Below are 16,964 nucleotides of genomic sequence, written 5' to 3'. Positions count from 1 at the left end.
CCACCACAAGATTTTAACAAAATAAAATATCATTTTCTACATTTCAGGGAATGAAATGTAAATTTACATAATTATAGATTTTCGTTTGAAATAAACAAATTTTGTTCCAAAAATAACTTAATACAATTTTATCCGATATTTGATACTTAGCAACTAAGCTAGCACTCCGTTCAATAGAGATGGTTATCTACATGTACCATTTGGCAGCTAAGGTAGCTGTCCGTTCAACAGAGATACCGTATAAATGGTAATTTTAGCGAGACTCAGAATTAGCGATTTGTCCTCAAAAACTGATAATTTATTCTTAGCGAGATGTTATTTTAGCGATTTTTAAATGCATATTAAAGAAGCTATTACAAATAAAACGCAATTAATCTTTAGCGATATTTAACTTTAGCGATCTCGCCACCCTAGCTAATTATGCCAAAAGTAAATCCTCGCTAAAAGTTCTACTTATTCGGTAGTTATCTACATATAATGCCTAGCAGCTAATCTAGCTAGCTGTCCGTTAAAAAGAGATAATTACATGTATCTAAATATAACGGCTAGTGGCTAAGTTAACTAGGATGATCTTGAACTCAGCCTAAGAAAAAGGATGTCCACTTATAAGGATGTCCACTTATACACATGCATATATCCGCGTTTAAGATTAACGACTGACCAATTGTCTGAATAAAACCGTCATACTTTAAGTATTGACAGGGTGAAATACAGTTATGAGCACATTTGCATAAATGCTAAGTAATCAAATTAACAATACATGAATATGATGATTATAATGATTTTCCTTATATACGAGTATATTTACTGTCAAAATATACATTTTTGACAAAAAAAAAAATTATCATATATTCAATATTTGAGTATTTAAAATTTTAGTTTATTTTGGATATATCTATATTATGACTCAAATTCGCAGAAAAAAATATATCATTTTGCATCTTACTAAACTACATTACAATTAATATGACCTTTTACATTAAATTTTGACTCTTTGGTTAATCACTTTAACCTACATCATATTATTACGAGGGTTGTCCCAAAAAGTCGTAGACAGGTATTACAGTTTTGTTTCTCTTTGCTTTATTAAATTTCTTTCCTTGTCATAGCAAAGCGTAACATTTTATAGTCATGCACTTCAAGTTTCATGATGATTATATCTTATGAAAATTTGAAAAAATAAAGAAATGAATATAATCACCGAGCACAAAGTAGAAAGAGATGCATGTCTGGACATTCAAAATTTTTTTTATATACATCGTTTTAACGACAAAAAATAGTCTGTTTGTTTTTTATTGTTTTTTTAATACTGCAGATTCAAATTTGAAAATTCAATACTTACATTGAAGGCAGCAGAGAATACAAATAGTTTGACGTTGTTCGCGGTCCAGATTGTCTGTGTTTATCAAACAGTACTCTTCTTCTTACATGCCGTAATTAACTATTTTCGGTACAGAAGAAAAACTCTCATTGAATATCGTGCAATTTAAAAATGACGTCTTTATTAAAATCTGGTGTGAAATGCCACTTCTGTACTCTTTTTATTAATATGAAAGATATGTGTTTAAAAATTCACTTTTACATTAATATTTCTTTGCAAAATTTGGTTAATCACTTTAACCTATATCATATTATTATATTTTATAAGATGTAGCCATGGCAATAAGTATATAATCATATTTTACCTTAAATACTTTGGGTGATATTTATCATGGAACAAATCTCTAAGATTATTATGTGACATTTTTGAAATAAAAAAAAACCAAACATATTTGATATATTAAAAATCTATAGATAGGCAATGAAATATTTTCTTGTAAAAAACTTTAAACGACTAAAGTTCAGATTAGTCACAAGTATCGAGAAGCTAAAAATAATGGAGTCGGTGACGGAGGATAAGTAGGTGTTAATTTTGAAATATCAGTCAAAACATGTGATTTTCAGGCAATAAAACTTAAAATATCTTTATCTCTCGGTAAACCTTGTAAAGGAAAGTTGTAAAATTTGTACTGAAAATATAAATTGAGATCTATATGTAATATTCCTAGCATATCAGAACGGAAATTCCAAGGGACCGGCATAGTAAACTCACTATCAACACTTCAAACAGTGTCGTAAACAAAGGTTGCAGCAGCCGCAGCCAGCTGTGTATTCGAGAAGAAAAACTGTTAGAAAAACCCATCGCGGATTTTTGTTTGGGAAATTTTTGGACGTCTTACTCATAGCGAAACTCTAAAGAGAAAACAAAGAGGTTAAAAATTGAAATCTGGACGTTTTTGTTTTAATTTTAATGAAAATGGTGTCGTCATACAGCCTTCAATATCTTATTTCTTCAAATCTACACTATATAATAAAACAATTATAGACTCTTTTGGTATTGAATATGGTTCGTTATTTACCTAAAAATATCAATATTGACCTAGGCAAAGTCAAAGAATGTCCAATTTACAGTTTGTAACCTCTGTGTTTTCCTTTTAGAATCAATTTATATTCGAGTCCATATTCGAGCTTCCATTGCTAAAAATAAGAAAAAATGTCCAGATTACAATTTTGTAACCTCCTTGTTTTCTTTTAAGAGTTTAAGTTCCAAGGTATTAAATTTAATAAATGTACAGGTTTTCGGATATGTGCTGTTATATATCCTTCCATCACAAGAAATAGTCCCTAATAAAACTTACTTCTTTATAAATTTCTGAGCAGTTTTTTCATTGAATGATCATTGAATGTTGAAGAATTTACTTTGTTTCATTGAAATATGTTATGAAAATCGAATGTCAATAGATAGTATTGAAGTAAGAGGTTCTGCCTGAAGTTTTAAGAGAGGATTCTTCTCATATTTCTTGTATTTAAAAATTAATGAAATTTTCATAGAATTCGAAGAAAATATCAGTAAGTGATAGTATCAGTGAGATTAAATTTGACCATTTTATATTAGAGGCAAGGTCAGGTCAAGGTCATTACCCTTTTCCTTGACATTATGAATAAAAAAAATATTGTTGCCAATCATGTGAAGCCTACTTCTTTTTCAAACGTTTAGAGATTGTTTTTTTTGCATAAAAAGTCATTACTATATCAGGTCTATAGAATGATATTACCAAATTTACATAAATAATTCAACTAACCTGGATATTGGCCAGTCCGAATTTTCCCTGTTTTTCTTAATTTTTTAGGATTTATTAGCTATCTTTATATGCTTCCCATATTTAACTTTTTCTTCTTTTCACATATAATAAAGTAGTTTTATAAATGTACAAAATGAAATAAAAACAAGAGGTTTTTATCGTTTAATAAGAGAGAAAATATACTTTTTATGGATTTTTTGCTCAAATCTGTACTTTGATTGGAAGCTACATGGTTTTAGTTTGTTTACAAAATCATATTCATTTGATATATTTCGAAATTTTAGTCCCTCATTTCTAATGAAACTTACATTTGAAAATTTCTTCAAGTCTTTGATTGTGTTAAAATTATAACTAAATTCATTGTTCTATTATAATTTTGAGAGGCAGAAAAGAGGATATTTTCATACGCCACTATTCCGCCAAAATTATAGTCCCTGCTAGTTTTCAAATGCAGTTTACCATTTCTATTTAAAGTTGTGCAACTGTGATGAGGAAAGAAAAATATGGTCTTTTAAATCCCTTACACCTAGATATACAAGAGATATACGCAAATATACTTTGAATGTCTCATCTAGTCAGAAACCAGAGAAGAATCCTACCTTAAATAGATAAAAAGTCAATGTGATCACTTAACAAAAATGGCACCATTTGTATTTCTTATTTCTGTTTTCATAAGATACGGGCACTAGGAAAAGCAAGATGAAAAATTAATATAGGCACTGGGTAAAGCGAGATACAAAAAAAAGGGGGGGGGGAATGTGTTAAGCGAGAAAAAAATAAACAAAGGCCTATCTTCTTTTAAAGAATTTGTTGTCTTATTTTTTGTGTACGGTGGATTTTCTTCTACATGTGAAATATCTTTAATAACTATTTAATATAACACATTTACTTAGACCTTAGAAGCTATAATTTTAATCTATTTTTGGTACATTAAAGAAACGTAATTATTGCTCTCTCTCGCACTGTGTGTCCCTCTCACATTCAATTGAAATTCATTATTTCTACTCACACTTTTTATAATACTTCTAATCCCGAGAGGCAGAGGATTACCGACATAATTGTGACATAAGCTAGCTATCTGGAAAGGCGAGCATAGAAGCAGGAACCCACATGGAATCCAGACCAATAAACAGTCCGGAAATCTTGGAGCTGACCCGGAAAATATATCATCATTCTGCAAAAAACATTTTGAAATTTTTCTTTTTGTTTTATTCCTTTTACTTTTTCTGTTACATTACATTATTATATCTATATCAAGTCATATTTATGTTTGCATATATTTTGTTTACCGATAGATATTATATCACATCGCTAAATTTTTATTTTGTATATTTCTACTGACATGACTAAATGTTGTTGAACTTTTGAATCTTTTGCTCTCTCTCTCTCTCTCTCTCTCTCTTATAATAATTTTATAATTTTCACCATTGATCAGCCATAGAGTTTACTTCTTACCCATAATGACGTTTTCTGACAGGAGTGGTCCACTGTTGTATTATTGTTGGCCATATCATCTAGCACTATCATTCAAAAGGCAGGAGGCCACCCGAGCATGAAGTTCAGAGGTCACACAAGGGTCACAAACAAACAGAGTTCAGATCTTCTTACGATATATCTACCTCCCCTAACAAGGTGGGAACTCTGCAATAAATATTTTCAACAGGGTGAAGTAAACGCTTAAATTGCCGAAATTTTTATCATTCATTTCTCCCCAGTCAGCATCAATATGTTGGCCCAATGTAACGCCAACAATATTCATTTTGTTGGCCCAACGTTGCACACCAATGTTGGTTCAATGTTTAAGTGCAAAGTGGGCTCATGTTGGGCCAACGTATTGGCTTTACGTTGGCCCAACATTAGACGCCGATTACATGGATGTTGGCCCAACCTTGGATATATGTTGGGCCTACGTACTAGACTACAAATATTGGACTTATGTTGGCCCAGCATGTCTTTTATATTGGCCCAATGTGTCTTTTACGTTGGCTTAGTGTTTCTTTTACCTTGGCCCAGCGTTTCTCTGACATCGGCCCATTGTTTCTCTAATGTTGGCCCGGTGTTATTTTCACATTGGCTCGGCGTTTTTTTTTTATGTTGGCCCACAGTTTGTTTTACGTTGTCCCAGAGTTCTCAACTAATGACTCATATTTTTAATTTCCAATAAGTGGGAGAAATAACAAGAATAAGATAATTTGATACGGTTTACTAATTGAATCATTTAAATGAATTAAAAACACTAAATCAAAAATTAAAATTAAAAACTAAATTAAAGTCAAAGGGTAATAATGATAATTCTCCAGATACCAAAAAATTCAAAGTCATTTCAAGGCCATACATCGGTTGGTCTCCTTCTATTCTGCTGCCGTTTTTTGTTTCCTCTCCTTCCTACCCCCATCCCTATCTCAAGAGTATCGTAACCAGTCCTTTTCAGCATCTTCGATATCTTTGTCTTTTGCATCTTTGCAACATCCATTCTTTCTCACAGTTACTGTCAAAATAAGATACTGTGATTATATTTGTTATGTGAAAAAAAATTTTTTTTAATTACTTAAAACTGCACACTACACTACAGAGATAGATCTATTTTGTAGGGTAATTTTATGTCACTAGAGTGATCTGCCCTTAGAAGTAAGATAGAAAAATATTGTTTCGGTATTTACAGGTATAATTACACAATTTATGTTGGATTAAAATAGTCTAAACATTATATTACAGTGTACAAACTTAGATAAACTAATGTACAAATTAAAATACAAATGTGTTTTTGGTTTACTTTACTAGCAATCATTTTGATGACAAGATATTTGTGCAACATTATGTCAAAAGTATGCATGAAAAAATTGTAATCTTAGCTCAATAAATTAATGTGACTTTGATGCATTACCCTTGACACATGCATGTCTGATCTTTGACAATTCGACATATTTTTCATGTTTAACTAAATTTGTAAGTTGTCGATCCACACACATACAAACAAACAAACCAAGATCATTTTATCTAGGGAGTATAAAATAATATTTTAAAGATATGCAAAAAAAAAAAATACTCACACAGCAACACATCTTTCAATGAGAAAAAATGCTCTCTTAATTATCATCCCTCCCTAGCCAGTTCATTTTCTTTGCAACACCAATGTCTGTGATTGAACTCATAATTCTTCGTACACTTTGTTTCGTATTGTCACCTCTAATCGTTCCCAGTTTTCTTACCTAAAAAGTACAATGTGATTTTAATGCTTAATGATATTACCATAGCTCTTCAATTTACTCCAACTATTTTTATTCGTACTGTTTATAATGGGTCGTTTAATGTCATATGATTATTTACAAAATTAAAAATGTATCAGACACAGAAATAAGAAATTATAAATGTATTTGGGAATCACACATACTTGAACTTTTCCGGTTAGTATCGGAAAGACCCGAGATCGCTGCACAATTTTTTAGGACTTTTTTTGTCTGAGACCTTATTGAAAGTACAAAATACTGGTCTAAGGGAACTAATATTATAGTATTTATAGCACCATAATTCAAAGTGCATATATGCACGTGTCTCTATCAACAAGGATCGTCCCCTCCCCACGTTCCCCCATGCATATGCGAAAATGGAGCGTTGCGCGTTTTAATGAGTTAATTATTATATATACAGTGTATATATTTTACTCATTTCTATTTTAAAGGACAAGAGTTTAGATTTATCCCACATACAAAAATTAAAACCAAAAATCACATATAATGAGAAAAGAATATGCATACATGTACAGATCGAATTTGCTACATTGTAGATCAAAATCTGTTCCACTATGTTATGATCATTGATCGAAAATTTCCTTTTAAAATACTCATGCACAAAAAAAAAAAAAAAGAGAAATACTCACATTTTGCTTTAACTGCGTCTATCCTCAAACAAAATTCAGTCCTTTGTCTTTGTTCTCTACATCTTGCGCACGAGGAAAGCTGACCTCTTTTTAACTCAAAAACTTAATTTATTGCCCTCCTGGGAGGGAGTGACATCTTTCAAAGAGTGGAATAGCACGTACAGCTGCAATGCTACATTGGCGTTACACTTAATGTGTCTTCTACAATGTTCTCGACCCACATCCAAGAATTTCTTTTGAAATTCTTAAATTGATTCGTTTGTATGCAGTATTACTTTTTGGCTTTCACAAGGGAAACAGTATTTTTTTAATTTGCAACAATATAAATTCGTGCATATAGCCAAGAAATGCATGCATATCCATATGTATTTTCCCCCAATATGATATATAATACGTTAATGATATCCAATGAAACTCATGAAGACTTATTTAATATAAAAATTGCACAACATTATGATATATGTGTGTGCATGATACAGAGAGAGAAATTATAGTATTTAACACTAGCTATATTTTTATTTTGGACCAGCTGTGTTAGCCTTATACCTTGGCATAAAAATATAGAGATATGTACCTGATTAACTAGTGTCTGTTAAGGAAATGTAATTTTTTCTCTCTCTCTCTCTCTCTCTCTCTCTCTCTCTCTCTACACATTTGACACAGTGGGCCAATTTTATTATTGTATAGGTAAAGCACTAAGAGATAAAGCCAGATAACAAAATTAATGTTATTAACTTATTGTAGGATACATTTAATTTATAGTTGTATACTGATTCAGTTACACGTGTGTAGCGTTACATACTCATAAATGATCAACCTTTTTAGTAGAATTATCCTCCCAGCTGTTGCAGTATATCTTTGACAAAAATTTGCATTGGGCCAATAATGGTCCAACTACACGAGACCAACCATTTTATGCTAAGTTTGAAACATTGTGCCAACGCTGTCTTGCCAACGCTGGTCCAATCGTTGTACACCTGCATATGTTCATTATGTTCAGTATTCAATATTGGGCCAACGTAAGTCCAACGATGCAGAACCAATGTTTAAGATAGTAATTTCTGTGAAAATTACATACATTGGGCCAATGTTAACAATGTAAAACCAATGTATGTTATCACGACAACTTATGTGAGATTTAGATACATTGGGCCAACATTGGCCCAACAACGAATAACTGACATATGCTGATATTGCCACTAAGAGCATAATGTCTAACATTGGCCCAATGTTGGCCCAATCATGTTATACCAACACCAACCTTGACCCAACAGACCGTTACTCTACCAACGTTGGGCCAATATATGAATGCTGACTGGGTCTCTGTAATATATTGTGTTTTATCCCATATTTACCCCTTCCTCCTGTGGATATAGCTCAATGTGATATTGTTTTTGAATTCCACAGTTGCAAAATTTCAGTGGGCTTTTCGTGAGCGGAATAAAGTAAAATAACACGGAGTCTTATATATACAAAAGCTGTGTAAAACATAGATTGTGAAGTATTTAACATGGTATAAAAAATCTCCCCTGATTTGTAGTGGGATAAAAGTTTTATCCAACTATTCATAGACTAGTATCACACGCAGTTTCTCTGTATTTGAGACACAGATCAAGCTATTATTGCAACTTGTAATTATGAAAATTAAAAGTAAATAAGTGTGATCTTACAAAAATTGAGTCATATTCTTGAATGAATGGCTCAATATTTCACAGTCTTATTAAATTGATAACGAATAGGTCTCTTATAAAGCCGCAGCCATGCATATACGTTACTACAAACACAGGCACACCCCTCGAGAATCTCAAAAGTTCAACAAAATTCGCTTAAGGATAGATGATACAAACAAATCTCTTCTTTGAAGGAGACTTAATATCATGTCATTTTTTTCTCTTAAGAACTGGAAAATGAAATAGACTTGGAAAATGTTATACATTTCAATATAATTACAAATATGGACAAAACACACTCAGTGCAGGTTTACAGATGAAAACAAATTTCAGAATATGTTACCTTGGTGCTAAAAGTGTAATATAAACTTTAGAAATATATACCAAGCCAGGTGAATTTTATTACGAAAAGCAAAATGGTAAAAATTAGCGTATGATTTTTTGTCATTTTGTATTTCCTCATAAAATACATCTTTCTGAAATACTTTTTCTTTCAAAATTTCTTTGATGAGTAAAACAATATGCGTTTCTGTTTTTGAGTATATATACTAATGAAGAAATTGACCCTGTGATAGCTGAGGATGACATAAGCATTTGAAAACATCAAAAAGAAAAAAGAAAAATAAAGATGATACATTTTTATTCTCCGAATCACCCCAAGATTTACAGAATCAATTTTAGAGTTTTTATTGTATTGTGGAAAATGGAAACTTGGAGTTAAATATTCAATTTATTTTTTAAAAATTATCATTTTTTTCAAAGGTACATATTGTACAACAAAATGTTTTTCTTATTACACCAACAAAGAAAATAAAATTGTTGAACATTTTAAATACTTTATTTTCGCAACAACTGCTTCATTTAATAAGTCTAAACCATATGCTCTTGAAAGAGGGAATAACGCAATGTATTGTATTTCGAAAAGGAGTTACCAATTAAACCTTTCTCAATATGACCAAATGTAATTGTTCGATAAGATTGTAGCTCCTATTTGTCAATGTTTAAGAAGTGTTGGGTTATAGTTATGTTGAAACTAAAGAAGAAGTACACATAAAATTCTAAAAAAAATTTATATAACACTAAATTCTCCCAATTTTATGATCTGTGGTGAATTAGGGAGTGAACATAAAATTGTGCATGTCAAAATAAAAATTATTGCATATTGGTTAAAAAATTACACGGAAAACAATCAACATTTTGCAATAGAATGTATAAATTACTTTGCTAAATTTTACAATGGATATGATTCTCAATGATTAAATAATTTGAAATTAATTATACACATTAATTTCGAAATCAATATCACTAGCAATATTTGGAATCAGACTCAATTATTCAAAAGTGTTTGTCTTATCAAATGTTTGAATAGTCATACTGCAATGATTCTTCGAAAGATATGATGCTTAACCTATTCATAAATTCAAACTTTAGATGTCAATTTATGTAGATAGCGTCTTTAGTAATCATACGAAATACATTCAAGCTTGATTCAGAACATCAAATCATAAACTAACAATTAAAACAGGAAGATGGGGGTACTGAAAGAGTTAATAAAATATGTTTTCATGTAAAAAAAAGATGATTCTACGAAAGCCCAGAAGGCTCATTCGAGATTCGAGTTTCCAAACACGAGATTCGAAATTCGAGATTCAAAATTTGAAATTCGAGATTCAAAATTCGAGTTTCGAGATTCAAGATCCAAACGAACCAATCAAAAGCGGGTTCAACATTTGATTATTTCCCTTTATTATGTTTTTACTATCAAGAAATAATTCAATATAATTATATCAAATGGGTCATTTCATTAAATTACAATGCAAGATAAAGTGTTATATATATTGGAAGGAAATTTAAATAATTAATGGATTTTTGATCCGCAAAAAATATTTCAATTTATATTATAGATTCTTAAATATTAAATAGATACATATACATATATCAGGAGTATATAATTATATTTTTGTACCACGACTAATTTGACGACTAATTACCGGCCGGCCAGGAGGTGATCGGTTATGTGATATGAAAGTTTGAAGTCGCTGTGCGTTTCTGCGGAGTTCAAACAATTTGAATAAAAATAATTTAACATTAATATAATAATCTATTAAAAAACGGTCTAAAGGTTAAAGAAGAACGCACAATAAACATAAAATTAAAAATTCTTAAGAAGAATGAGGTAAATATTTCATCCAATACTGATTTAGAAATTTAGACATGTTTGAGGTGTGTGTTGGGCGTAGTCTAAAGCAAAGACCGCGTTATGTATATTACACAATTATACTTTCTCTATTCAAACGGGATTTGTTGTACGTATTTATTTTAAAATGACGTGTACATATGTACATATATATACATTTTGAAAAATATGGTTAAATGTTAATTCATTAAAAGACTTAGCAGGCTACAGAATATTACAAGATTTGGCCCTTAGCAACGAGGATAATGCACGTTTTACAATGTGCCAAGAATTTTCCCGCTACAACTCAAAGAGAAGAAATGTAGTGGCGGATCTAGAGGGAGTTTAGTTCTTTCCTCTAAGAGAGAGCAATTTTAGGATACCAACATATTTGTTGCATTTTTATTAAAGTAAACTACACTGCATATCTAGTTGTAGATTACATTAAATTTTAGTTTTAAACTTGTAATGTAAATGCCATACAGGCCCACGGTTCAAAAGTTGTTGACGCAGAGTACCAGGGGTTAATACTGAACATGCATTATATAATTAAGAAAATCATGTAATGTCGAGCACAAGCTTTTAATATCACGAGGATATATATTAAAAGATAGATGTAAGATATTTTAAAAACAGATCACCATAGTCTTTAGTTGCTTCATAAAAAGGAACATTAATTGGTTTGCGATTTTTGACGCTTGCGTCAATATATGTTTCTTGTCTTAATTTTTAGAAAAACACAGGAACGTGTGGAAAGACCCCCCCCCCCCCTTGATATTGAGGGCTTAATTCTCTGTTATGTGTAGCCTTACAATACGAAAAAATCGAGAATAATCCCTCAACCAAAAAAACAAAAGAAAACAAAACAAAAAAAACCCCCACTATTTATTACCCCACTTTACAAGAAAGAATGCTGTTTACGGAGAAAATGTGGGATTATGACGGGGGGGGGGGGGTGTTGAGCGATTATTCTGGGGATTTTACAATTTTTTGTTATTGTACACATGATGAATAAGTTTGATAAATATAACTTGTGAAAAAATGTCCAATAAGCCCTAGGGTTGAATATCAAGGCGGGAGAGGTGGTACCGTCCATAAGTACCTGTGGTTTTCCTTACAGAGGAAATGCACAAAATTCAAGTTTAGTAGACAATTCAAAAATATATATACTCCTGATATGTGAGATTTAATATTTAAGAGAATAAAAATATTTTTGCTGAATCAAAATTCCATTAATTATTTAAATTTCCTTCTAATATATATAACACTTTTTCTTGTAGAGAGATATAGAGAGAGAAAAACATAATAAAGGGAAGTAATCAAATGTTGAACCCGCTTTTGATTGGTTCGTTTGGATCTTGAATCTCGAAACTCGAATTTTGAATCTCGAATTTCGAATTTTGTATCTCGAATTTCGAATCTCGTATTTGGAAACTCGAATCTCGAATGAGCCTTCTGGGCTTTCGTATGATTCTGACAAATTTCACTTTAATATAACGCTGTGAGCAATTAAGAACTGAAAGAAAATTATATATTACCAAATATTATGTTTCAAGTCTAAATGCTATCAAGTGTAATGAATAGTTCTCTTTAAAAAATGCTAAGCTATTTAGTACACTTAACTCGCTTACAAAAATGTAAAGGAGAGAGAGAGAGAGAGAGAGAGAGAGAGAGAGAGAGAGAGAGAGAGAGAGAGAGTGTGTCAAACCTCCAGCTTAATATTATTTTGATATGTAAAAATATGATGTGATCATAAATACGTTTTGTATATGTTATTTGTTCTGCTCACGCATGTATGTATGTTGCTTTGATCTTCATCTTGTTAGATAACAAATAAAGAGATACAAATACACTGATAAACTAGATAATCATTTAGATATTGCGTTCATGTATCTACCGGTGTAATTATGCTAATTGAAATGTTTTAACTTATTATTATGCATGAAATTTTTTTACCTTGCTTTAAGGATTGTAAGTTTATAACCAGCCTTTCATCTCAATACAACTCACCACAAAAGTAGCATTCATCCACGTAATCTAACATCCGTGGTTACTCAAGTCTATATAATTATCCAGATTAAGGGGAGACAGGATATGTGTCACGTGACTAAAAAGAAAAATGACGTCACAATTGCTGTTCACTTACCAGCTAAACGCTGTTAAATCAACAATTCTTGTGCAATTTTTCTTTTAAAAGTGTGTATTGTTATAACGTTTATTATAAAAAAATATTTAAAAGATTTTGCCAAAAGGTATTATTATTACAATGCTAAATCCACTCATCCATTTCTTTGCGCTGCAGTCTAACGTCAGTGACATCATAGACGTAGTGTTTGAATTCTCAGTCCAGCAAGATCAAATTAGTTAGATCCAGCAGTTTAATATCATAATTAACAGGTCAAAGTCAATGGATTAATTGTGACGTATTTCTAAAACAGATTTTTTTTTTCAAAATAAAAATTGTTTCTGTGTGATAGCATATATTCTTTTATTTAGATAATTTTGCTTGTTTAAGTTTCCGTGTGATGTCACAGTTGATTTCCGGTACTCAGAAAATGTGAACGTGAAGCTTTTTTATCATGCTTACGTCTTATTAAAATATCCTGATTGATGTTGAGGTAAGCCTTTTATTCTAACAGTTAATAAATGCAATGAAGGACTAACGTCTGATAATGTCCTGTGTGATGTTGAAGTAAGCTTCACCCTGCGGTATTTTAACAGTTTATAATTACAATGAAGGACTAACGTCCGATCGTCAAGTAAGCAAATTTTATTGGCAGAATATTTTCTTAAAATGGGGTTTTATCGTTGAAGCTGCCATGAAAAATGCGGAAATTATCATACAAAAATACAATGTGAAATTAAAAAGAGTCTTTCAGATAATTGAATATGAACGCTGTCTTCCAGTGTAGTGTATCCACACTAAATATCAGTCTATAATGTTAATATGTAAACAGAATTACTTCTAACTTTCTGTCGAAAGTAGGACACCTACAATGTCTTTCAAGGTAGTGTATCCATACTGAATATCAGTCTGTCATGTTAATAGGTATACCGATATGCATGTAATTTTCAACACCTATTACATTTCAAGAGTAATTCTGGATAAATATATGATTATAAGTATAGTGAGATTGACCACAAATCATTTTGAAATCTACTTTATTCAATTTGCATATCCGTTTATTGAGCATCATAGAACAAAAAATCACATATTTTCTAGGGATCAGGTTTTTGTGATTTAAGGAAAATATACTGATTCATGGGAATTAATTTCGGATATGATTTGAAATGATTCGTGGTTGAAAAATTATTCAGCATTAATGTATATGAAAAATAGCATTTCTAGATGGAAATAAATTCATGAGTCTCTTGAGATACCTTGAAAACAACAAAAATACCCCATCCCCCGAAAATAAGTGATTTCACAGTACTATAATAATTCTAGATAAGATATTTTAATTAACGAGGTTAGCCGCTTTAGCCATCGAGTAGAAGACCCCGGATTTATCCTCCAGTAGTTTTTGTGGGGCTCCAAACTCGACTATCAACCCTTTGTCCATCACCATTATTCTGTAAAAAAAATTATAAAATTAGAATTCATCAAAAGGCGCCATTGAAAAGTCTAACAAAATAGTCATTAATTGCAATATTTTCCAGAAATCCGAGACAGCGGAAGAATATTAGAATTTTTTTATTAAACAGATAGGAAGATATCAATATCCTTAGTGATTTTAATACAATGAGTTACATATAATCTAACGCTCAGCTTAAGATGAAAAAGTATCTCACCTATCGTTATCCATTATAGTGTTGATTCTATTAACTATAGACATCTCAACCATCATAATCCGTAACAGTGTTGAGTCTATGAGCTATAGACAGTAACCCACCTATCGTAATCCATCACAGTGTTAAGTCTATAAGCTATAGACAGTACCTTACCTTTCCTAATCAATCAGTGTTGAGTATATGAGCAATAGACAGTAATTTACTTATTGTAATCCATTACAGTGTTGAGTCTATGAGCTATAGACAGTAACCCATCTATCGTAATCCATTACAGTGTTGAGTATATGAGCTATAAACATTAACTCACCTATCATAATCCATCACAGTGTTGAGTCTATGAACAGTACCGTACCTATCGTAATCCATCACAGTGTTGAGTCTATAAGCTATAGAGAGTAACTCACCTATCGTAATCCATCACTGTGTTGAGTCTATGAGCTATAGACAGTACAGTACAGTCACTGAACTCTGATTTAATTGTCCTCTGGATCAGTTCGTCTGTCTCTACATCCACGGCTGCCGTGGCTTCGTCCAGAACCAGGATCTTTGTCTTGTGTAGTAGAGTTCTAGCCAGACAAATCAGTTGTCGCTGACCAACACTACATAATATATAAAATATACATAAAATATTTCACATAAAATATACATGGATACATCGATATAATTTTTTAAACGTTGCTTAAAAATAAACAAAAGATACTTTTTACGGTTTTGATTAGTAACATAATTGCATCTTGCATTATTCATATTAAATAGAGAAGTTTCGTGAAATTGAAATACTAAAGCTAAAATTGGACTTCGTTTGGTATGCTTTGTTTTGCTTTATCCTCATTCTAACTTTACTCGTAGATACTGTGATTCTTAAAAAAACCAAATCTTTCAAAGTTTTCTGAAGTTTTCTTCTGAGCTCTTATTCGAGTTCTCACTTGAACTCTCACACTTAAGTTCTTACTTGCTTGAGTTCTAACTTGAGCCTCACTTTCATCCGAGCTGTTACCTGAAGTTTTGTCCTCCTTCCCCACATTCGTAATCTAGCTGCCCTACACAGCTACTGACGAAGTCTTTCATATGAGCTCTCTCTATCGCCACCCAAAGATCCTGATCTAAAAATCTCTGGAGCGGATCCAAGTTTGAACGGATGGATCCAGAAAATATGACAGGATCCTGAGAAAATACAACAGGATTAAAAATGTCGATAATTACTCAGTACTTTATATCAAAGTAGAAGGCAAAATAAACATTGTAAATAATTATTTGGTACTAGAATCCAGGATAATAAGGCAATGCAGAAATAAGCCATTTAAATATTTTAATATAATTCATACGAAAAAAAAAGTACGTCGAAAATTTCTGAGCATTTAGACTAAATATTGATGTAATTACTCAATACATTAGAGTAAAGTAAAGGCACTATATTAAAATAAATCAACAAAAATTGACTCATAAAGCCTAATCTAAATGAAATAGAGAAATAAGTCCGTATAAGTCATAAGTCAGTACTCTACACTATATTGAATCATAACTATGAGTCAATTACTTTTTGCTAAAAAAACAACCAGGCATGAAAGATATCCTGAATTCATTTAAAAGAAATCACTAACCTGAGGTAGTATTGTTATTTTAGATCTTAAGTCATGGAGCCCCATAGAAGATATCGACGAATTGTCAATGTTAATGTCTCCCCCTGATGGCTCAATGATGCGGAAGAGCGCCAGCGTCACGGATGATTTCCCTGCGCCTGTTCTACCTACAATACCTATCTAGAAAAAAAAATTACATCATATTTCAAATGTAAGTAAAATTTATATCCCTGAAAAAAATCCTAGAAGTTGAAATAAAGAAAAAAGATTGGTTAATTGTAATTGTGCCCCCCCTTTTTTTTTTTACAAGTTTGACACATAAGTGACATGACGACAAATTCTAAACAAACAATGTAGATGTCCATGCATATTAGTATTTTTGAAAGATCGAAACTTGCTCTAAAATAACGTTGAAATTATGTTTTTTCTTTAAAAAAAATACTTTATCAACGACGATATTTTTGTAGTAAAAAGATGTTGCTAAACCTTTTCGCCCCCTTTAATGATACAGTCAATTCCTTTCAGCACGAGGTCTAAGCCCTCTCGGTACCGTGTTGAGTAGGATTTAAATTCCACCCTGCCCGTTTCAGGCCAAGTAGGGGATGGGCGGTACTTTGGTTTGATCCATTCTGCCTGTAGATATTACATTATACGCAATGAAAATTATCATGTTTAAAGTGAATTCAATTAATCTTTTAAGAGATGACCGTGGTCGATCCTATGGATTTTTGCTGGGCATCCAAATTC

The 16,964-nt window shown here is 31.5% G+C and overlaps 1 protein-coding gene across 1 annotated transcript; it reads right to left on the bottom strand.

The window, feature by feature from the left end:
• Positions 1-14,028: 14,028 nt before the first annotated feature.
• On the bottom strand, positions 14,029-16,850 carry LOC134265368 (multidrug resistance-associated protein 1-like; the record flags this gene model as incomplete). Its single annotated transcript, XM_062747585.1, has 5 exons — positions 14,029-14,418; positions 15,042-15,236; positions 15,635-15,801; positions 16,239-16,397; positions 16,704-16,850. Coding segments are annotated over 5 exons (783 nt in total), but the record flags the coding sequence as incomplete, so codon positions are not given.
• Positions 16,851-16,964: the final 114 nt, after the last annotated feature.

Source organism: Saccostrea cucullata, unplaced genomic scaffold (genome assembly GCF_032062105.1).
Source record: "Saccostrea cucullata isolate Sc308-1 unplaced genomic scaffold, CSIRO_AGI_Scuc_v1 ctg10591, whole genome shotgun sequence".
Classification (NCBI taxonomy): domain Eukaryota; kingdom Metazoa; phylum Mollusca; class Bivalvia; order Ostreida; family Ostreidae; genus Saccostrea; species Saccostrea cuccullata.
Note: the sequence above shows the minus strand (reverse complement) of the source record. Positions and strands in the feature narration are given on the sequence as shown.